The 19,787-nt window shown below is 45.9% G+C and overlaps 1 protein-coding gene and 1 long non-coding RNA gene across 50 annotated transcripts; one reads left to right on the forward strand and one right to left on the reverse strand.

The window, feature by feature from the left end:
- Positions 1–3,087: 3,087 nt before the first annotated feature.
- Positions 3,088–15,508, reverse strand: LOC127921466 (sister chromatid cohesion protein DCC1-like). 49 transcript variants are annotated; one of them, XM_052505156.1, is made up of 18 exons: positions 15,211–15,495; positions 14,212–14,383; positions 12,182–12,418; positions 11,264–11,467; positions 10,957–11,058; positions 10,550–10,651; positions 9,723–9,813; positions 8,787–8,925; positions 8,363–8,415; positions 6,058–6,334; positions 5,697–5,818; positions 5,217–5,276; positions 4,912–5,033; positions 4,730–4,849; positions 4,490–4,609; positions 4,367–4,426; positions 3,635–3,783; positions 3,088–3,351 (listed from the first exon to the last, which is right to left on the reverse strand). In XM_052505156.1, exons 1-10 carry the CDS (start codon positions 15,381–15,383, stop codon positions 6,135–6,137), a joined length of 1,473 nt encoding a protein of 490 aa, XP_052361116.1. In that variant the 5' UTR covers positions 15,384–15,495; the 3' UTR covers positions 3,088–3,351; positions 3,635–3,783; positions 4,367–4,426; positions 4,490–4,609; positions 4,730–4,849; positions 4,912–5,033; positions 5,217–5,276; positions 5,697–5,818; positions 6,058–6,134. The 49 variants fall into 49 exon arrangements, with proteins under 49 accessions (XP_052361116.1, XP_052361108.1, XP_052361105.1 ...); XM_052505148.1 differs by lacking the exon at positions 4,912–5,033 and adding an exon at positions 5,456–5,575 and having other exon boundaries at positions 4,730–4,911; positions 5,093–5,276; XM_052505145.1 differs by lacking the exon at positions 5,217–5,276 and adding an exon at positions 5,456–5,515 and having other exon boundaries at positions 5,576–5,818.
- A 650-nt stretch (positions 15,509–16,158) lies between these two features.
- Positions 16,159–17,513, forward strand: LOC127921465 (uncharacterized). The gene is made up of 3 exons (XR_008108999.1): positions 16,159–16,603; positions 16,736–16,819; positions 17,376–17,513. It is a non-coding gene; the product is annotated as an uncharacterized LOC127921465 (long non-coding RNA).
- Positions 17,514–19,787: the final 2,274 nt, after the last annotated feature.

Here is a 19,787-nt window from a genome sequence, read left to right on the forward strand (position 1 = left end):
TGACATAAAATGTAATCTTGGACTGACCATAATCCAAGTCCAATTTCAAAGTGTACATTCTATTTGACACTAGGGGGCGCTCCACTCACTCCTCCTGCACATGGTAGGTGTAGGGATTGGATTTGGTAAGGGTCCAATGTCAAGTGTAAGCTATGGATGTTCTGATTGGCCGAGAAGTCTGGGGGGCTCCAAGTCTCATCTTTCATTACTCTGATTGGCCGAGAAGTCTGGGGGAGCTCCAAGTCTCATCTTTCATTGCTCTGATTGGCCGAGAAGTCTGGGGGAGCTCCAAGTCTCATCTTTCATTGCTCTGATTGGCCGAGGGGTCACAGGGCGTGTTCTATGCTGCTTGTGGACTATATAAGTGCCTCTAAGGCCAACTCTAATATACAGACCCCTTTATAAGAGCCTCTAAGGCCAACTCTAATATACAGACCCCTTTATAAGTGCCTCTAAGGCCAACTCTAATATACAGACCCCTTTATAAGTGCCTCTAAAGCCAACTCTAATATACAGACCCCTTTATAAGAGCCTCTAAGGCCAACTCTAATATACAGACCCCTTTATAAGAGCCTCTAAAGCCAACTCTAATATACAGACCCCTTTATAAGTGCCTCTAAGGCCAACTCTAATATACAGACCCCTTTATAAGTGCCTCTAAAGCCAACTCTAATATACAGACCCCTTTATAAGTGTCTCTAAAGCCAACTCTAATATACAGACCCCTTTATAAGTGCCTCTAAAGCCAACTCTAATATACAGACCCCTTTATAAGTGCCTCTAAAGCCAACTCTAATATACAGACCCCTTTATAAGTGCCTCTAAAGCCAACTCTAATATACAGACCCCTTTATAAGTGCCTCTAAAGCCAACTCTAATATACAGACCCCTTTATAAGTGCCTCTAAAGCCAACTCTAATATACAGACCCCTTTATAAGTGCCTCTAAAGCCAACTCTAATATACAGACCCCTTTATAAGTGCCTCTAAAGCCAACTCTAATATACAGACCCCTTTATAAGTGCCTCTAAAGCCAACTCTACTATACAGACCCCTTTATAAGTGCCTCTAAAGCCAACTCTAATATACAGACCCCTTTATAAGTGCCTCTAAAGCCAACTCTAATATACAGACCCCTTTATAAGTGCCTCTAAAGCCAACTAATATACAGACCCCTTTATAAGTGCCTCTAAAGCCAACTCTAATATACAGACCCCTTCACTTTTCCCATATTATGTTACATCCTTATTCTAAAATGTATTAAATAAGTTTCCCCCCTCAATCTACACTCAATACCCCGTAATGAAAAGCAAAAATAGGTTTTTAGAAATGTTTGCTAATTTATTAAAAATGTAAAACTGATCACATTTACATAAGTATTCAGACCCTTTACTCAGTACTTTGTTGAAGCACCTTTGGCAGAGATTACAGCATCGAGTCTTCTTGGGTGTAACGCTAGAAGCTTGGCACACTTGTATTTGGTGAGTTTCTCCCATTCTTCTCTGGAGAACCTCTCAAGCTCTGGATGGGGAGCGTTGCTGCACAGCTATTTTCAGGTCTCTCCAGAGATGTTCGATCGGGTTCTGACTGGCCCACTCAAGGACATTCAGAGACTTGTCCAGAAGCCACTCCTGCATTGGAAGGTGAACAGCCACCCCAGTCTGAGGTCCTGAGCAGGTTTTCATCAAGGATCTCTCTGTACTTTGCTCTGTTCATCTTTCCCTGGATCCTGACTAGTCTCCCTGCCGCTGAAAAACATCCCCACAGCCTGATGCTGCCACCACCATGCTTCACCGTAGGGATGGTGCCAGGTTTCCTCCAGACGTGACGCTTGGCATTCAGGCCAAAGTTCAGTCTTGGTTTCATCAGACCAGAGAATCTTGTTTTTCTCATGGTCTGATAGTTTGCCTTTTGGCAAACTCCAAGCGGGCTGTCATATGCCTTTTACTGAGGAGTGGCTTCCTTCTGGCAACTCTACCATCAAGGGCTGATTGGTGGAGAGCTGCAGAGATGGTTGTCCTTCTAAAAGTTTCTCCCATCTCTACAGCTCTGTCAGAGTGACCATCGGGTTCTTGGTCACCTCCATGACCAAGGCCCTTCTCCCCCGATTTCTCAGTTTACCAGGCATCCAGCTCTAGGATGAGTCTTGGTGGTTCCAAACATCTTCCATTTAAGAATGATGGAGGTCAGTGTGTTCTTGGGGACATTTAATGCTGCAGAAATGTTTGGTACCCTTCCCCAGATCTGTGCCTCGACACAATCCTGTCTCATAACTCTATTGGCAAATCCTTTGACCGGATGGCTTGGTTTTTGCTCTGACGTGCACTGTCTACTCTAGGACCTTTATATAGACAGGTGTGTGCCTTTCCAAATCATGTCCAATCAATTGAACTTGGCACCGGTGGACTCCAATCAAGTTGTAAAAACTTCGAGGAACAATGGAAACAGGATGCACCCGAGTTCAATTTCAAGTCTCATAGCAAAAGGTCTGAAAATACTTAAAAAGGTATTTCAGTTCTATTTAAATACACTAATACATTTGATAAAATTAACAAAAAAAAAATGGTCATTATGGGGTAGTGTGTAGATGGATTATATTTTTTTAAATCCTCTATTTTAAAACAAGGTGTAACAATGTGAAAAAAGTCCAGGGGTCTGAATACTTTACCAAAATATAAACAATGTTTCATGAGCTGAAATAAACGATCCCAGAAATGTTCCATACGCACAAACAACGTATTTCTCTCAATTGTGCACACATTTGTTTACATCCCTCTCAGTGAGCATTTCTCCTTTGCCAAGATAATCCATCCACCTGACAGGGATGGCCTTTTGACCAACCTTCGACCCCCGGGCCCCTCCAGCACAATTTTTATTTTATATATATATTTTGGAGAATCATTTATGGTACTTTTTGTATACATTTTATCCTAACCTTGTTTCCAACAGTAAAATATTGGGTTGGATAATTTGTGTGTGGTTTTAGAAATGTAAACACATTTTATTTGAAAAGCCTTCTTGTCACTGCTCTTCTGCCTCTTACCACTGGAGGTCCCTAAATGATCAAATTGTGACTGTGGTATTAGGAACAAAGCATAAGATATAGTATAGGTGGGAGGAAAAAACACAAAGTAGGTCATAATTACAAAAACATTAGATTCTTATTATAACATTTTAACAAATACAACAATACACTGATTCCATACAACTGTGCTCGTCAATTAAGATATCCAATCGTCTTCATGTTGCCACTAGCCTTCTTGAATTGAAGACTTTCATTCCGTTTTGCGTGGACAAACGAGCGTATTTGGTAAGAAGAGCTCCAGTTGTTTGCTTTTCTCCACACAAGTCCCTGCATGACAATAAATCATTGAGGTTCAATCGTTAACACAAGAGAGCTTTCCAGAAAACAAGACAGTTGGACCAACACCACCTGGCTGTGTCTGACACCACCTGGCCCGGTCTGGCACCACCTGGCTGTGTCTGGCACCACCTGGCTGTGTCTGGCACCACCTGGCTGTCTGGCACCACAAACATCTGGCACCACAAACATCTGGCACACAGGTCTAAATCTCTAATAGTCATTATGGTACAGCACAGAGACAACGGTCATTCTGATGCTCAGTTTTACTCACTGTATGTAAGGGGTGATGTCCTCCTCGGTCCACTTCTGTCTCATGGTGAAGAGGTGGGTGAATCTCTCCAGTGTGTCCTCGGGAAGATCTTCCACTCTCAGCAGAGATATGGTCTCTGGTTTGGAGCTGCGGTCCACAAGGGCTAGACTCTATTGAAACCCATAACCATGTGGATAATCCTGTAATCATGTCTGCCAACAATCATCACGTCTTTAAAAATGTGTAATTACCATATTTCTAAAGCTAAAATAAAACCTGCTGTATAATGCCTAAAAACCTAAACATCCATTATGAGATATTTTGCTGTAGAATCTGAGAATAGTCCACATGTAAAAACCAGTGTTGGTTAAAGACATGCTCTGGAACTTTAACTAGTAAGTATTTTATCAATCTCCCAAATTGGGCTGGATGTGTCCATGTGTAGTTCATACATACATAATCTGTGTGCAGAAAAACATCCTAACCTCAAACTGGCCACGAAATCCCTCATTTTAAAGCAACTGTTTTATGGAAGCTGTGCGACACCATTTTCCCTACATTTACTGGACCAGGTTCAATCTGGAAAACTGGCCCATCAGTCTGTGAGCTGCCAGTCTGACCCCATCCTCACCTTCAGCTGGTCCAGTCTAGTGCCCATCTCTCTGTGAGCTGCCAGTCTGACCCCATCCTCACCTTCAGCTGGTCCAGTCTAGTGCCCATCCCTCTGAGCTGCCAGTCTGACCCCATCCTCACCTTCAGCTGGTCCAGTCTAGTGCCCATCCCTCTGAGCTGCCAGTCTGACCCCATCCTCACCTTCAGCTGGTCCAGTCTAGTGCCCATCAGTCTGTGAGCTGCCAGTCTGACCCCTGTCCTCACCTTCAGCTGGTCCAGTCTAGTGCCCATCCCTCTGAGCTGCCAGTCTGACCCCATCCTCACCTTCAGCTGGTCCAGTCTAGTGCCCATCCCTCTGAGCTGCCAGTCTGACCCCATCCTCACCTTCAGCTGGTCCAGTCTAGTGCCCATCCCTCTGAGCTGCCAGTCTGGCCCCATCCTCACCTTCAGCTGGTCCAGTCTAGTGCCCATCCCTCTGAGCTGCCAGTCTGGCCCCATCCTCACCTTCAGCTGGTCCAGTCTAGTGCCCATCCCTCTGAGCTGCCAGTCTGACCCCATCCTCACCTTCAGCTGGTCCAGTCTAGTGCCCATCCCTCTGAGCTGCCAGTCTGGCCCCATCCTCACCTTCAGCTGGTCCAGTCTAGTGCCCATCTCTCTGTGAGCTGCCAGTCTGGGCCCATCCTCACCTTCAGCTGGTCCAGTCTAGTGCCCATCTCTCTGTGAGCTGCCAGTCTGGCCCCATCCTCACCTTCAGCTGGTCCAGTCTAGTGCCCATCCCTCTGAGCTGCCAGTCTGGCCCCATCCTCACCTTCAGCTGGTCCAGTCTAGTGCCCATCCTCTGAGCTGCCAGTCTGGCCCCATCCTCACCTTCAGCTGGTCCAGTCTAGTGCCCATCCGTCTGTGAGCTGCCAGTCTGGCCCCATCCTCACCTTCAGCTGGTCCAGTCTAGTGCCCATCCGTCTGTGAGCTGCCAGTCTGGCCCCATCCTCACCTTCAGCTGGTCCAGTCTAGTGCCCATCCCTCTGAGCTGCCAGTCTGACCCCATCCTCACCTTCAGCTGGTCCAGTCTAGTGCCCATCCCTCTGAGCTGCCAGTCTAGCCCCATCCTCACCTTCAGCTGGTCCAGTCTAGTGCCCATCCCTCTGAGCTGCCAGTCTGACCCCATCCTCACCTTCAGCTGGTCCAGTCAGTACCCATCCCTCTGAGCTGCCAGTCTGGCCCCATCCTCACCTTCAGCTGGTCCAGTCTAGTGCCCATCCCTCTGAGCTGCCAGTCTGGCCCCATCCTCACCTTCAGCTGGTCCAGTCTAGTGCCCATCCCTCTGAGCTGCCAGTCTGACCCCATCCTCACCTTCAGCTGGTCCAGTCTAGTGCCCATCCCTCTGAGCTGCCAGTCTGGCCCCATCCTCACCTTCAGCTGGTCCAGTCTAGTGCCCATCCCTCTGAGCTGCCAGTCTGACCCCAGTCCTCACCTTCAGCTGGTCCAGTCTAGTACCCATCCCTCTGAGCTGCCAGTCTGGCCCCTGTCCTCACCTTCAGCTGGTCCAGTCTAGTGCCCATCCCTCTGAGCTGCCAGTCTGACCCCAGTCCTCACCTTCAGCTGGTCCAGTCTAGTGCCCATCCCTCTGAGCTGCCAGTCTCCCGTCCTCACCTTCAGCTGGTCCAGTCTAGTGCCCATCCCTCTGAGCTGCCAGTCTGGCCCCATCCTCACCTTCAGCTGGTCCAGTCTAGTGCCCATCCGTCTGTGAGCTGCCAGTCTGACCCCTGTCCTCACCTTCAGCTGGTCCAGTCAGTGCCCATCCCTCTGAGCTGCCAGTCTGGCCCCATCCTCACCTTCAGCTGGTCCAGTCTAGTACCCATCCCTCTGAGCTGCCAGTCTGGCCCCTGTCCTCACCTTCAGCTGGTCCAGTCTAGTGCCCATCCCTCTGAGCTGCCAGTCTGACCCCAGTCCTCACCTTCAGCTGGTCCAGTCTGGTGCCCATCCCGTCTGGGACACTTTGCTGCCACACCTCCTGGAACTCTGCCAGGTTGAACTTCGCTGCGTTCTGCAGCAGCATCTGAGCTGTGGCTCTGCACACCTTGTCCTCGTTCAGCGCAAAGAACACCTCATCTGAAAAATACGACATTTTCATTTCTGTTTAATATCAATTAAATAGCTGTGAAGAGCCAAAATAGTGCACGAGGGAAGAGGTAGTTGGCTGTGTGTCACTCCAAAGCACGAGGGAAGAGGTAGTTGGCTGTGTGTCACTCCAAAGCACGAGGGAAGAGGTAGTTGGCTGTGTGTCACTCCAAAGCACGAGGGAAGAGGTAGTTGGCTGTGTGTCACTCCAAAGCACGAGGGAAGAGGTAGTTGGCTGTGTGTCACTCCAAAGCACGAGGGAAGAGGTAGTTGGCTGTGTGTCACTCCAAAGCACGAGGGAAGAGGTAGTTGGCTGTGTGTCACTCCAAAGCACGAGGGAAGAGGTAGTTGGCTGTGTGTCACTCCAAAGCACGAGGGAAGAGGTAGTTGGCTGTGTGTCACTCCAAAGCACGAGGGAAGAGGTAGTTGGCTGTGTGTCACTCCAAAGCACGAGGGAAGAGGTAGTTGGCTGTGTGTCACTCCAAAGCACGAGGGAAGAGGTAGTTGGCTGTGTGTCACTCCAAAGCACGAGGGAAGAGGTAGTTGGCTGTGTGTCACTCCAAAGCACGAGGGAAGAGGTAGTTGGCTGTGTGTCACTCCAAAGCACGAGGGAAGAGGTAGTTGGCTGTGTGTCACTCCAAAGCACGAGGGAAGAGGTAGTTGGCTGTGTGTCACTCCAAAGCACGAGGGAAGAGGTAGTTGGCTGTGTGTCACTCCAAAGCACGAGGGAAGAGGTAGTTGGCTGTGTGTCACTCCAAAGCACGAGGGAAGAGGTAGTTGGCTGTGTGTCACTCCAAAGCACGAGGGAAGAGGTAGTTGGCTGTGTGTCACTCCAAAGCACGAGGGAAGAGGTAGTTGGCTGTGTGTCACTCCAAAGCACGAGGGAAGAGGTAGTTGGCTGTGTGTCACTCCAAAGCACGAGGGAAGAGGTAGTTGGCTGTGTGTCACTCCAAAGCACGAGGGAAGAGGTAGTTGGCTGTGTGTCACTCCAAAGCACGAGGGAAGAGGTAGTTGGCTGTGTGTCACTCCAAAGCACGAGGGAAGAGGTAGTTGGCTGTGTGTCACTCCAAAGCACGAGGGAAGAGGTAGTTGGCTGTGTGTCACTCCAAAGCACGAGGGAAGAGGTAGTTGGCTGTGTGTCACTCCAAAGCACGAGGGAAGAGGTAGTTGGCTGTGTGTCACTCCAAAGCACGAGGGAAGAGGTAGTTGGCTGTGTGTCACTCCAAAGCATGAGGGAAGAGGTAGTTGGCTGTGTGTCACTCCAAAGCATGAGGGAAGAGGTAGTTGGCTGTGTGTCACTCCAAAGCATGAGGGAAGAGGTAGTTGGCTGTGTGTCACTCCAAAGCACGAGGTAGTTGGCTGTGTGTCACTCCAAAGCATGAGGAAGAGGTAGTTGGCTGTGTGTCACTCCAAAGCACGAGGTAGTTGGCTGTGTGTCACTCCAAAGCATGAGGGAAGAGGTAGTTGGCTGTGTGTCACTCCAAAGCATGAGGGAAGAGGTAGTTGGCTGTGTGTCACTCCAAAGCATGAGGAAGAGGTAGTTGGCTGTGTGTCACTCCAAAGCACGAGGTAGTTGGCTGTGTGTCACTCCAAAGCACGAGGTAGTTGGCTGTGTGTCACTCCAAAGCATGAGGGAAGAGGTAGTTGGCTGTGTGTCACTCCAAAGCATGAGGGAAGAGGTAGTTGGCTGTGTGTCACTCCAAAGCACGAGGGAAGAGGTAGTTGGCTGTGTGTCACTCCAAAGCATGAGGGAAGAGGTAGTTGGCTGTGTGTCACTCCAAAGCATGAGGGAAGAGGTAGTTGGCTGTGTGTCACTCCAAAGCACGAGGGAAGAGGTAGTTGGCTGTGTGTCACTCCAAAGCACGAGGGAAGAGGTAGTTGGCTGTGTGTCACTCCAAAGCACGAGGGAAGAGGTAGTTGGCTGTGTGTCACTCCAAAGCACGAGGGAAGAGGTAGTTGGCTGTGTGTCACTCTACAACACACCAAAACATTAAACACGTACAGTACTTTCTGACTCACCGTTGTCCGTGTAGCGCCTTCCATAACAGTTGAAGCTGTGCTCTATCATCTCCCTGGGCAGGAGAAGGGGTTTGGATGAGTATTAAACAAATACATTAGTTCCCTACCCCCCACACACCTTTTAATGTTGTCATGACAATTACATGCAACAGAGAGCTTCCGCACACTTCGGTTCAATGCACATTTAAAGATGTTTGTTGTCCCGAGCCTTTAGTCAAATGTGGCCTTTGACAGAGCTTGACAACATGATGACTAAGTATTACATCAAACTACTCTCCACTTTATCATTTTATTTAACTAGGCAAGTCAGTCAACAATAAATTCTTATTTAAAATGACGTCCTACACCGGCCAAACCGGGACGACACAGGGCCAATTGTGCGCCGCCCTAGGGGACAGCCGTAACATTGCCTAACTGCACCCACTGTGGCTCCAGACGTCCTAACTCCTCCAGACTGACACGTAGAGGGACTTTACTGAAGGACCAGGACTCAGAGTCCACCAGCTGAGTGATGTGACCCAGTAGCTTCATCTCATAGTCAAAATCCAACAGCCTCCAGTAGCCTAGAATACACAAGAGGGGAACATGTAGTCTCCAGTAGCCTAGAATACACAAGAGGGGAACATGTAGCCTCCAGTAGCCTAGAATACACAAGAGGGGAACATGTAGCCTAGAATACACAAGAGGGGAACATGTAGTCTAGAATACACAAGAGGGGAACATGTAGTCTAGAATACACAAGAGGGGAACATGTAGTCTAGAATACACAAGAGGGGAACATGTAGTCTAGAATACACAAGAGGGGAACATGTAGTCTAGAATACACAAGAGGGGAACATGTAGTCTAGAATACACAAGAGGGGAACATGTAGTCTAGAATACACAAGAGGGGAACATGTAGTCTAGAATACACAAGAGGGGAACATGTGAAAAGAGCACAGGACAAACAAACACCTCATACATGTGGACACACCAAGGCCAGCATGTATATAGACACACCAAGGCCAGCATGTATATAGACACACCAAGGCCAGCATGTATATAGACACACCAAGGCCAGCATGTATATAGACACACCAAGGCCAGCATGTATATAGACACACCAAGGCCAGCATGTATATAGACACACCAAGGCCAGCATGTATATAGACACACCAAGGCCAGCATGTATATAGACACACCAAGGCCAGCATGTATATAGACACACCAAGGCCAGCATGTATATAGACACACCAAGGCCAGCATGTATATAGACACACCAAGGCCAGCATGTATATAGACACAAACCACATACAGTAGATCACATATCTAAATGGGGGGAAAAAGTGTGAGAAAATAAACATTTGAGAATCATTCTTACCGTTGACATCACAGGCATGAATAGTCTGTAGTTGGGCCTCCAGTTCCTCCTCACTTGCTTGGATTCTTTCAAGCAGGTCTCCCATCGTGTACTGCCAAAAGGAAACGTTTTATCAAGCAGGTCTCCCATCGTGTACTGCCAAAAGGAAACGTTTTATCAAGCAGGTCTCCCATCGTGTACTGCCAAAAGGAAACGTTTTATCAAGCAGGTCTCCCATAGTGTACATTTGAGTCATTTAGCAGACTCTTATCCAGAGCGACTTACAGTACTGAGTGCATAAATTGCCATACTTTTTTTGGTACTGGTCTCTCGTGGGAATCGAACCCAAAACTCTGGCGTTGGAAGCTCCATGTTCTACCAACTGAGCCACACGGGACCACCAAAAGGAAAGGTTGTAAAAACAGAGAACGGTAGCATAGAGGCAGACATTTACTCTGTGTACAATAGAGATGATGTTCTAGCGTGTACTGGCCTTTCCTGCACGTGTCTTTTCTTAGCGGCACCAACTTCGCTGATAGTTGCTTGATTGAGGAAAAGTTGTACTGACTATGAATGTGACAGTCCTACCTTAAGATGAATGGACTGAGTCTCTCTGGATATAATCTAGTAGAGTTAATAAGTACCTTCCCCTCCGTGACATCCTCCTGCCCACTGATACCTGGGCCCTCGTACAGATTCTCCATCAGAAGTCTCTCTGGATATAATCTAGTAGAGTTAATAAGTACCTTCCCCTCCGTGACATCCTCCTGCCCACTGATACCTGGGCCCTCGTACAGATTCTCCATCAGAAGTCTCTCTGGATATAATCTAGTAGAGTTAATAAGTACCTTCCCCTCCGTGACATCCTCCTGCCCACTGATACCTGGGCCCTCGTACAGATTCTCCATCAGAAGTCTCTCTGGATATAATCTAGTAGAGTTAATAAGTACCTTCCTCCGTGACATCCTCCTGCCCACTGATACCTGGGCCCTCGTACAGATTCTCCATCAGAAGTCTCTCTGGATATAATCTAGTAGAGTTAATAAGTACCTTCCCCTCCGTGACATCCTCCTGCCCACTGATACCTGGGCCCTGGTACAGATTCTCCATCAGAAGTCTCTCTGGATATAATCTAGTAGAGTTAATAAGTACCTTCCCCTCCGTGACATCCTCCTGCCCACTGATACCTGGGCCCCTCGTACAGATTCTCCATCAGAAGTCTCTCTGGATATAATCTAGTAGAGTTAATAAGTACCTTCCCCTCCGTGACATCCTCCTGCCCACTGATACCTGGGCCCTTGTATGGATTCTCCATCAGAAGTCTCTCTGGATATAATCTAGTAGAGTTAATAAGTACCTTCCCCTCCGTGACATCCTCCTGCCCACTGATACCTGGGCCCCTCGTACAGATTCTCCATCAGAAGTCTCTCTGGATATAATCTAGTAGAGTTAATAAGTACCTTCCCCTCCGTGACATCCTCCTGCCCACTGATACCTGGGCCCTGGTACAGATTCTCCATCAGAAGTCTCTCTGGATATAATCTAGTAGAGTTAATAAGTACCTTCCCCTCCGTGACATCCTCCTGCCCACTGATACCTGGGCCCTGGTACAGATTCTCCATCAGAAGTCTCTCTGGATATAATCTAGTAGAGTTAATAAGTACCTTCCCCTCCGTGACATCCTCCTGCCCACTGATACCTGGGCCCTCGTACAGATTCTCCATCAGAAGTCTCTCTGGATATAATCTAGTAGAGTTAATAAGTACCTTCCCCTCCGTGACATCCTCCTGCCCACTGATACCTGGGCCCTCGTACAGATTCTCCATCAGAAGTCTCTCTGGATATAATCTAGTAGAGTTAATAAGTACCTTCCCCTCCGTGACATCCTCCTGCCCACTGATACCTGGGCCCTGGTACAGATTCTCCATCAGAAGTCTCTCTGGATATAATCTAGTAGAGTTAATAAGTACCTTCCCCTCCGTGACATCCTCCTGCCCACTGATACCTGGGCCCTCGTACAGATTCTCCATCAGAAGTCTCTCTGGATATAATCTAGTAGAGTTAATAAGTACCTTCCCCTCCGTGACATCCTCCTGCCCACTGATACCTGGGCCCTGGTACAGATTCTCCATCAGAAGTCTCTCTGGATATAATCTAGTAGAGTTAATAAGTACCTTCCCCTCCGTGACATCCTCCTGCCCACTGATACCTGGGCCCTGGTACAGATTCTCCATCAGAAGTCTCTCTGGATATAATCTAGTAGAGTTAATAAGTACCTTCCCCTCCGTGACATCCTCCTGCCCACTGATACCTGGGCCCTCGTACAGATTCTCCATCAGAAGTCTCTCTGGATATAATCTAGTAGAGTTAATAAGTACCTTCCCCTCCGTGACATCCTCCTGCCCACTGATACCTGGGCCCTGGTACAGATTCTCCATCAGAAGTCTCTCTGGATATAATCTAGTAGAGTTAATAAGTACCTTCCCCTCCGTGACATCCTCCTGCCCACTGATACCTGGGCCCTGGTACAGATTCTCCATCAGAAGTCTCTCTGGATATAATCTAGTAGAGTTAATAAGTACCTTCCCCTCCGTGACATCCTCCTGCCCACTGATACCTGGGCCCTCGTATGGATTCTCCATCAGAAGTCTCTTCAGCTTCTTTAGTTTGGGATGGCGCTTTCTCAACTCCCAGTAACTGTTAGAAAAGCCCCAAATCTGTTGGGAAAAGGGTCATTTCTTAGGTCCTGAATACATTTCAGCATATTATTTCACACTGCAACTTTCTGTAGGTACTGGAGAGCATTATTGGTGTGTAACATTTGGGGAAAGTCGTACAGTATTGATAACATTGAATGATGTGGGTCACGGACTTCCAAACTGGGGTAACGAGCAATGCCATCCGGGGGGAATAAAAATCGTTCACATTTTCAAACAGTCCATTTATAATTTTTATACATTTGGGTGAGTTTCTCTCTCACCTGTGAAGCCCCGTTTCACTGCCAAAAATAAAATTAAACCATCTAGTGTTCAGTGAAATAACAACACAATGTCAAATACAGGCAGCCTAGTCAAATAATTAACATCAAATCACATTAACCGTTACTCTCACAGGAAACCTTCTCTCTTGCGCAGACATTTAGAAACTAAACATGACAATTTGAAAAATAAGCCGCGGGAGTTTGAGCGAGAATAAAGACGACTTTCGAGTAGTAAGACATGTATAAAAGCAACAGATACCATTAATAAGAAGGGGCTAGAAGAGTCTTACATGGTGAGATAATGAGTGGCGAGGACAGACAAAACCCATAATATAGTGGAGGAGTTAATTATTCCTGCTGCCACATATATGGCTGGGACAATGCTGGGTGGAAAAGGCCCAAAAAACTATACAGACAATGACTTCATCAAACTCTGTTTCATGAAAAAAATCAGTGACATGGCAGATGTTTTGAAACAATTACTGGTTCGCATATGAGCGTTACAGCTGGATGAGTCAGACGTGGCGGGCCTGACAGAGCTCCTGGTATATGTCCGTTACGTTTATGGGGGGTCAATTAAGTCAGAAATCCTCTTCTGCAAACCAGGACAACAGGAGAGGATATCTTTAAAGTGCTGGACAGCTTAGTGACATCAAATGGACTTTGGTGGTCAAGATGTGTTGGTATCTGGGGCGGCAGGGTAGCCTAGTGGTTAGAGTGTTGGACTAGTAACCGGAAGGCTGCAAGTTCAAATCCCCGAGCTGACAAGGTACAAATCTGTCGTTCTGCCCCTGAACAGGCAGTTAACCCACTGTTCCCAGGCCGTCATTGAAAATAACAATTTCTTCTTAACTGACTTGCCTAGTAAAATAAAGGTAAAATAAAGGTAAAATAAAGGTAAAATAAAGGTAAAATAATTTATTTAAAAAAAATCTCAGACCCTTCTCATGAACCTGTGGTGAGTTATTCACCATTTACGATAAACAAATAAGGTTTTATATGTAAGATGGTTAAACAAAGAGCAAAATTATTGATTATTATTATTATTATTATTATTATTATTATTATTATTATTATTATTATTATTATTAGTGCCCTGGTCCTATAAGAGCTCTTTGTCACTTCCAACGAGCCGGGTTGTGACAAACTCACTCATTCTTGTTTAATAAATGTATCGTATGTGTGTGTGTGGCAGGCTTACAATGATGGCAAAAAAAAAAACTACATTTGAGAGTGTGCTGACCCTAAACTTAGAGGGGGTATGTAGCTGGAGGTTGAACGTTTGAAGGGGTACGGGGACTATAAAAGTTTGGGAACCACTAATGTAGGTGAACACAGTGCATTAGAAAAACATGTAATACATCACAATGACCTCACTGTGTTAGAATGTCTATTGCTATTTAGTGTGCATGTGTCAGCATGTTAACATGATATCTACTGTACAGACATTCAATAACAGATTAGTGATTTTCTAAATGGCTGTCACACAAGAAACATTCATGGTGTTCAGATAGTTGATAAGACTCCTACCTGTGCATGGACCAGCTGAGAGCTGGCCTGGTTGTCAGTCGTCAGCTGATCTGGAGTCAGGCAGCCAGGCACTAACAGCAGGAGGTTTGAGGTGTCAGCTATCTTCAGGTCATAAGTCTTGTCTTCACTGCACAGGACAGCTCTCTCATCCTGGTCTCCTCTGATAACCAGGCTGCATGTAGAGAACAAGGATAAAGGAGAGAGATTGTGGAGATTGTTGACGTGTAGAGACTCAACGTTAAAACAGTCTCTGTACACGGCAATGTTAAACAGACTGTTTTTAACATTGACGTGTAGAGAAAGTGGCAACAGCTGGATGAGTTGTTTTCACCAGGGCTGGACAACCCTTCTCCTATAGACGTAGTAGGTGGGTGGCCCTTGACCATCACACTCAGTTCCATTACATCACACATAAGAGTCATTGGATGAAGGGGTATTCTGAAGGAGGAGTTTAAATAAGAGACATGACGCTCAGTCTATACATTAACCCACATCTCTTGCGGTACGGTTTTTGTGGAATTATTTTTTTAATGTGATATGAAAAGTAGAGTGATTTATGTTTCTATAACTGTACTGCAAGTGTGAATCGATTCACGTTTAGTTTGAGTATTTGGCCGTTTTTGGCTTCCGGAGCCAATTTGCCCTTTAAAACAGAACATGTAAGGTCCTTGGACTAACGGAGTAACCGTAGACTCCTTAAACCCGAATCAGGTGTGTTTCAGTTTATCAAGGTCCTGATGGAGAAGATCAATCATAGAATCAGGTGTGTTGGAGCAAATGCCTGCAGACATCCGCTAACAGTCCAGGTGGGTTGCCAACGCGTGAACTCAGAACAAAATCTCGCGTAAACCAACCAGTCACCTGCGAATGTTTAGGAGACAACCCACCGCCACATTTCTATTAACATAACTAGCTACGTCTATTAACGTAACTGTGTTTAATCTCTTAACTGTGTATTTATGTTGAATTAGCTACATTGTAACTATGCAGATACTTTACCTCTTTCCTGCTTCTATGTGTTTACAGAGCGTGTCATCCAGTTCCATCAGGCAGTAGTCTCCGGACGAGACGCTTTCTCCAAAAGTCAAACAGTGAATTGTGTTCTGCAAATCATTCTCTTTTAGTTTGGCGATTTGTATGGTCGCCTGCACCTCTTCTAATGTTCTCGACATCTGGTTCTAATATACGAGCTAACTAAATTTAATGAGAAATAGACTGTTTTGTAGTGTACTCCAACTAAATGTGATTCTCGCTAGATTAACTTTCCCGCAATATATACCGGAAGTACGAAGGCATATTTGATTGACGGCGGCATAGGCCAATGAAAGTGTCGAATACGTCACGTTGTTCCTCCTACTGTACAGTGGATTTATGTCCCCGCAGCAGGTCGAGTTCACCCGACGTGGGTGCACGGTGCTGAGATCTAAATATATATATATATATATATATATATTACCACTGGAAATGATCAGATTGGAACACAACCTTCATCTACGGTCACTGAACCTAAACCATAGATGCGCTTGATTTAGCTCGCTAAGCACACCGAGTGAGTGCAGTTTGTTGGTTTGAGACAAGTTCACTTATCCGATTCTGAAACATTTGCATATATCGCGCCTTCTTGGTTACTTCCACAATGCCCACTTGTCTTCTGAGCGTTGCCAATTTAGCAATTTTGTCGCTATATTAAGCGAGTTTTCAGACCCCTCCAGTGACTTTATTGGTGAAAGATTCTAGCGACAAAAATTCTGATTTTCTTTTTTCAGGCTGCCTTTGGGGTTGACACAGAGGGTGTCTATGATTTTGATAGCATCATTTAAAGACTTTTCACACTCAATTCTGCCGCAAACAACAGTGGGTGACGGTGCAGGCTACTTGTGCAACATTATTCACATCAACGACGCACTCACATTCCGCGTTCACGTACTAGTTTGAAACGAGGAAACTGACATTTCCTGGTTGCACGCGTGTATAACTTCAACCTATTAGCAAATCGTACATTTCCGAGTTTCTTAGTTCCAACTAGGACTTGAACGCGGCAAATAATCAGAGGCACATCGTGCGGCGGAAGAGGGCGAAAACGCGACGTGGGGACCGCAGTTGTGCCGCATCAAGCCAAATTCGTGATGTGACGCCGTCGCGGAAACGGTAAAACGTAATCTAGCGTCTTCTAGCGACAAATCAAGGAGCCAATAGCTGTAATCACTGAAAACCAGTCAGCAACACTGCACGGTGTCAACGTGCTTTTCATGGTAGGATCGCGTAGTAAACAGAGGCAGAGGTCGGAGTGGAGCTCATTACTACTGAAGACATCTATGCACATTTCACAAGGAATCGTTGTTCGTTGAATGAAGCTTTACCGACGAGAAAATAATATGCAGACGTCTAGATGGTTAGCGGACCGGTTTAATTTTTAGAATGCAAAGAAGTTCAACATCAAGCTAGTGTCCCCTCTTGCATAGCTATAGATAGCGTCTGTCCATTTTCACTGTGTGAAACGTGTTTTTGTAAATGCATTTCTCAGATTATGCTGCTGGTTTGCAACTCTAGGACAACGTGATCTCGAGGAACAATAAATCAGCCAATTTTTATCCATGGTGTTTGCAAGGTAAATTATTTGAAAAAATGTTATGCATTTAACTGTGCACGTAATGATCAAATACTACAGCACATGTGTGTCAGAGATGGACCACAAAGCAGGGAGGGTGTTTTACCTGTGATCATGGAGGATATGATTGCACTGTGAGCTAACGTTATCTAAACTATCCTGGCTATTTCAATAGACTGTGCTGTTGATATTCTGCAATTTTTGGGGGATATACGAATGACTGGTTACGTCAGTTATGACACTAATACAGTATAGCTACAGTCATTAGGACAGAATACAGGGGAGCTATTCAGACACCTTGTCAATGACATAAGATAGGCAGCTATGTACGTATGGTGTACTGTACAGTGGAGCTATTCAGACGGCTTGTCAATGACAAGGATGGGCAGCTATGTACGTATGGTGTACTGTACAGTGGAGCTATTCAGACGGCTTGTCAATGACATAAGCTAGGCATCTATGTATGGTGTACTGTAGCTCGTTTTCACAGGCTATGATGCCTTTTGTCTTGTGTACAGTATTTACAGTGCCAGTAATATTTCCGTTGTTTTAACAGTTGTAAAGAGATGGATGGTATCGGGAACACAATGCAGAAGAAGGCTGCGGAGCTCGAGCGCATGGCCGAGGTTCTCGTCACCGGAGAGCAGTTGAGGTAGGAGTGGCTGGCTCGAGCTGAGAGCTCCGTATGATCCTGTTCAAACTGTGTTGCGGCTTTTCAAACAAAGGCGTGAATTGTACCCATTCAAACCAGCGCACAAATACAATACATTTTCTGCATTGCCAATGTGTATTGCGTTGTACTGGCCTAGTGCACGCACACAGTGTGATTATTTCAAGTCTCAAATGTTTTTGTTGTTGTTGCATTGTGTAACTGAAAGCTATTCATTCATTCATTCATTCATTGTGGTGTCAAACCTGCTATTTGTGGAACAGAACACACACCCTTGGCCCATATTAGGGTGCCATAAAAAAAAAAAGCATGATTGAACTAGTGAGATAGCAGGAAGGGACAGCAGTGAGTGTCAACATCAGTGAAATGACTCTTTATAATTGGCATTGAAACGTTTTATCGCCTGTCAGGGTGTGTGTGTGTTGCTGTGTGTGTGTGTGTTGCTGTGTGTGTGTGTGTGTGTGTGTGTGTGTGTGTGTTGCTGTGTGTGTGTGTGGGTTGCTGTGTGTGTGTGTGGGTTGCTGTGTTTGTGTGTGTGGGTTGCTGTGTGTTTACAGATCTTTATCTTCATCATGGTCAAATCATATAGGTCAGTCAATAAACTCAAAGTCAGTGTTCCCTATCAGTGGTTCATCTTTGACCCTCTAAAATGGTCACTTTTAACTGTGATAATATCAGTATCACATGTATCTTTCTATGGCAAAAATGAAAACGGGACGCAGACCAAACTCTTTTTTTGTCCTTTAAAAAACCTGCTGTGTGTAAAATATTGTGTGCTGTAACTTTGAAAATAAATACATGTGTCTCTGAATGACAACGTAATGTTTTGCTAAAGAAGTTAAATCTGCTTTATCTGGAACACAATGCCACGATACTAATGAGTATTCTCCCTGGCCCTACTTTTAAACCGCCACAGCATGGCACAGTACTAGTCTGGTCTAGTTGGCATGTCTTTTAACCTACCACAGTACTAGTCTGGTCTAGTTGGCATGTCTTTTAACCTACCACAGTACTAGTCTGGTCTAGTTGGCATGTCTTTTAACCTACCACAGTACTAGTCTGGTCTAGTTGGCATGTCTTTTAACCTACCACAGTACTAGTCTGGTCTAGTTGGCATGTATTTTAACCTACCACAGTACTAGTCTGGTCTAGTTGGCATGTATTTTATCCTACCACAGTACTAGTCTGGTCTAGTTGGCATGTATTTTAACCTACCACAGTACTAGTCTGGTCTAGTTGGCATGTATTTTAACCTACCACAGTACTAGTCTGGTCTAGTTGGCATGTATTTTAACCTACCACAGTACTAGTCTGGTCTAGTTGGCATGTATTTTAACCTACCACAGTACTAGTCTGGTCTAGTTGGCATGTCTTTTATCCTACAACAGTACTCGTCTGGTCTAGTTGGCATGTCTTTTATCCTACAACAGTACTCGTCTGGTCTAGTTGGCATGTCTTTTAACCTACCACAGTACTAGTCTGGTCTAGTTGTCATGTCTTTTAACCTACCACAGTACTAGTCTGGTCTAGTTGGCCCTACTTTTAACCCGCCACAGCATGGCACAGTACTAGTCTGGTCTTGTTGGCATGTCTTTATCCTACCACAGTACTAGTCTGGTCTAGTTGGCATGTTTTTCTCCCAACAAAGTAATAACCTCGTGCTTAATGTAACTAAGAACAGGAAGACTTGTGTCTCTAAATCATATCATTGACTAGAGGTCATCTGGGGATAGGCTATGTCTGCCTCCCAAATGGCCCCTGTTGCCTTTCTAGTGTAGGGGAATGCGGTGCCCTGTCTTAGACATGCTGACACAGATGTTGCTGGCCACTGGCTAGCTTTTCGCAGCGCTGCCTGGAATAATTGGTCACAGCTGAACATAGTGCACCTGCCTCCCTTTGGCCCAGTTGAACAAGAGTACAAGACATGCTGTTGTGCTGAAGATTAGCTCGTAGCTAATCGGCAGGTAGCCTAGTGGTCAGTGTGTTGGGCCAGTAACCGAAAGGTTGCTAGATCGAATCCCCGACTTGACAAGGTAAAAAGCTGTCGTTCTGCCCCTGAACAAGTTAACCCACTGTTCCCTGGTAGGCCATCATTGTAAATAAGACTCTGTTCTTAACTGACTTGCCTAGTTAAATAAATACAAACCTAAACATTATAACAGGACATAAGCTTCCTTGGATTCTGTAGTGTTAGAATGGTATTTTTGACCCCTGGCTTTATAATTCTAGTGAGGAAACCAAGCCGTGTGGATTCATGGCAGGTTGCCCTATGGGTTTAGGTTACTCGCTACATAGTGC

The sequence above is a fragment of the Oncorhynchus keta genome, unplaced genomic scaffold, assembly GCF_023373465.1.
Source record: "Oncorhynchus keta strain PuntledgeMale-10-30-2019 unplaced genomic scaffold, Oket_V2 Un_contig_22487_pilon_pilon, whole genome shotgun sequence".
Classification (NCBI taxonomy): domain Eukaryota; kingdom Metazoa; phylum Chordata; class Actinopteri; order Salmoniformes; family Salmonidae; genus Oncorhynchus; species Oncorhynchus keta.

What these genes read in the sequence shown, in the direction of transcription:
- LOC127921466 (XM_052505162.1), bottom strand. Translation starts at nt 15,383, where the DNA reads ATGTCGAGAACATTAGAAGAGGTGCAGGCGACCATACAAATCGCCAAA. An exon ending in AGGATGTCACGGAGGGGAAG is followed by an intron (nt 11,059 to 11,263) that starts GTACTTATTAAC and finishes ACGGAGGGGAAG; the next exon opens with GTACTTATTAACTCTACTAG. An exon ending in AGGATGTCACGGAGGGGAAG is followed by an intron (nt 9,814 to 10,549) that starts GTACTTATTAAC and finishes TCCTTTTGGCAG; the next exon opens with TACACGATGGGAGACCTGCT.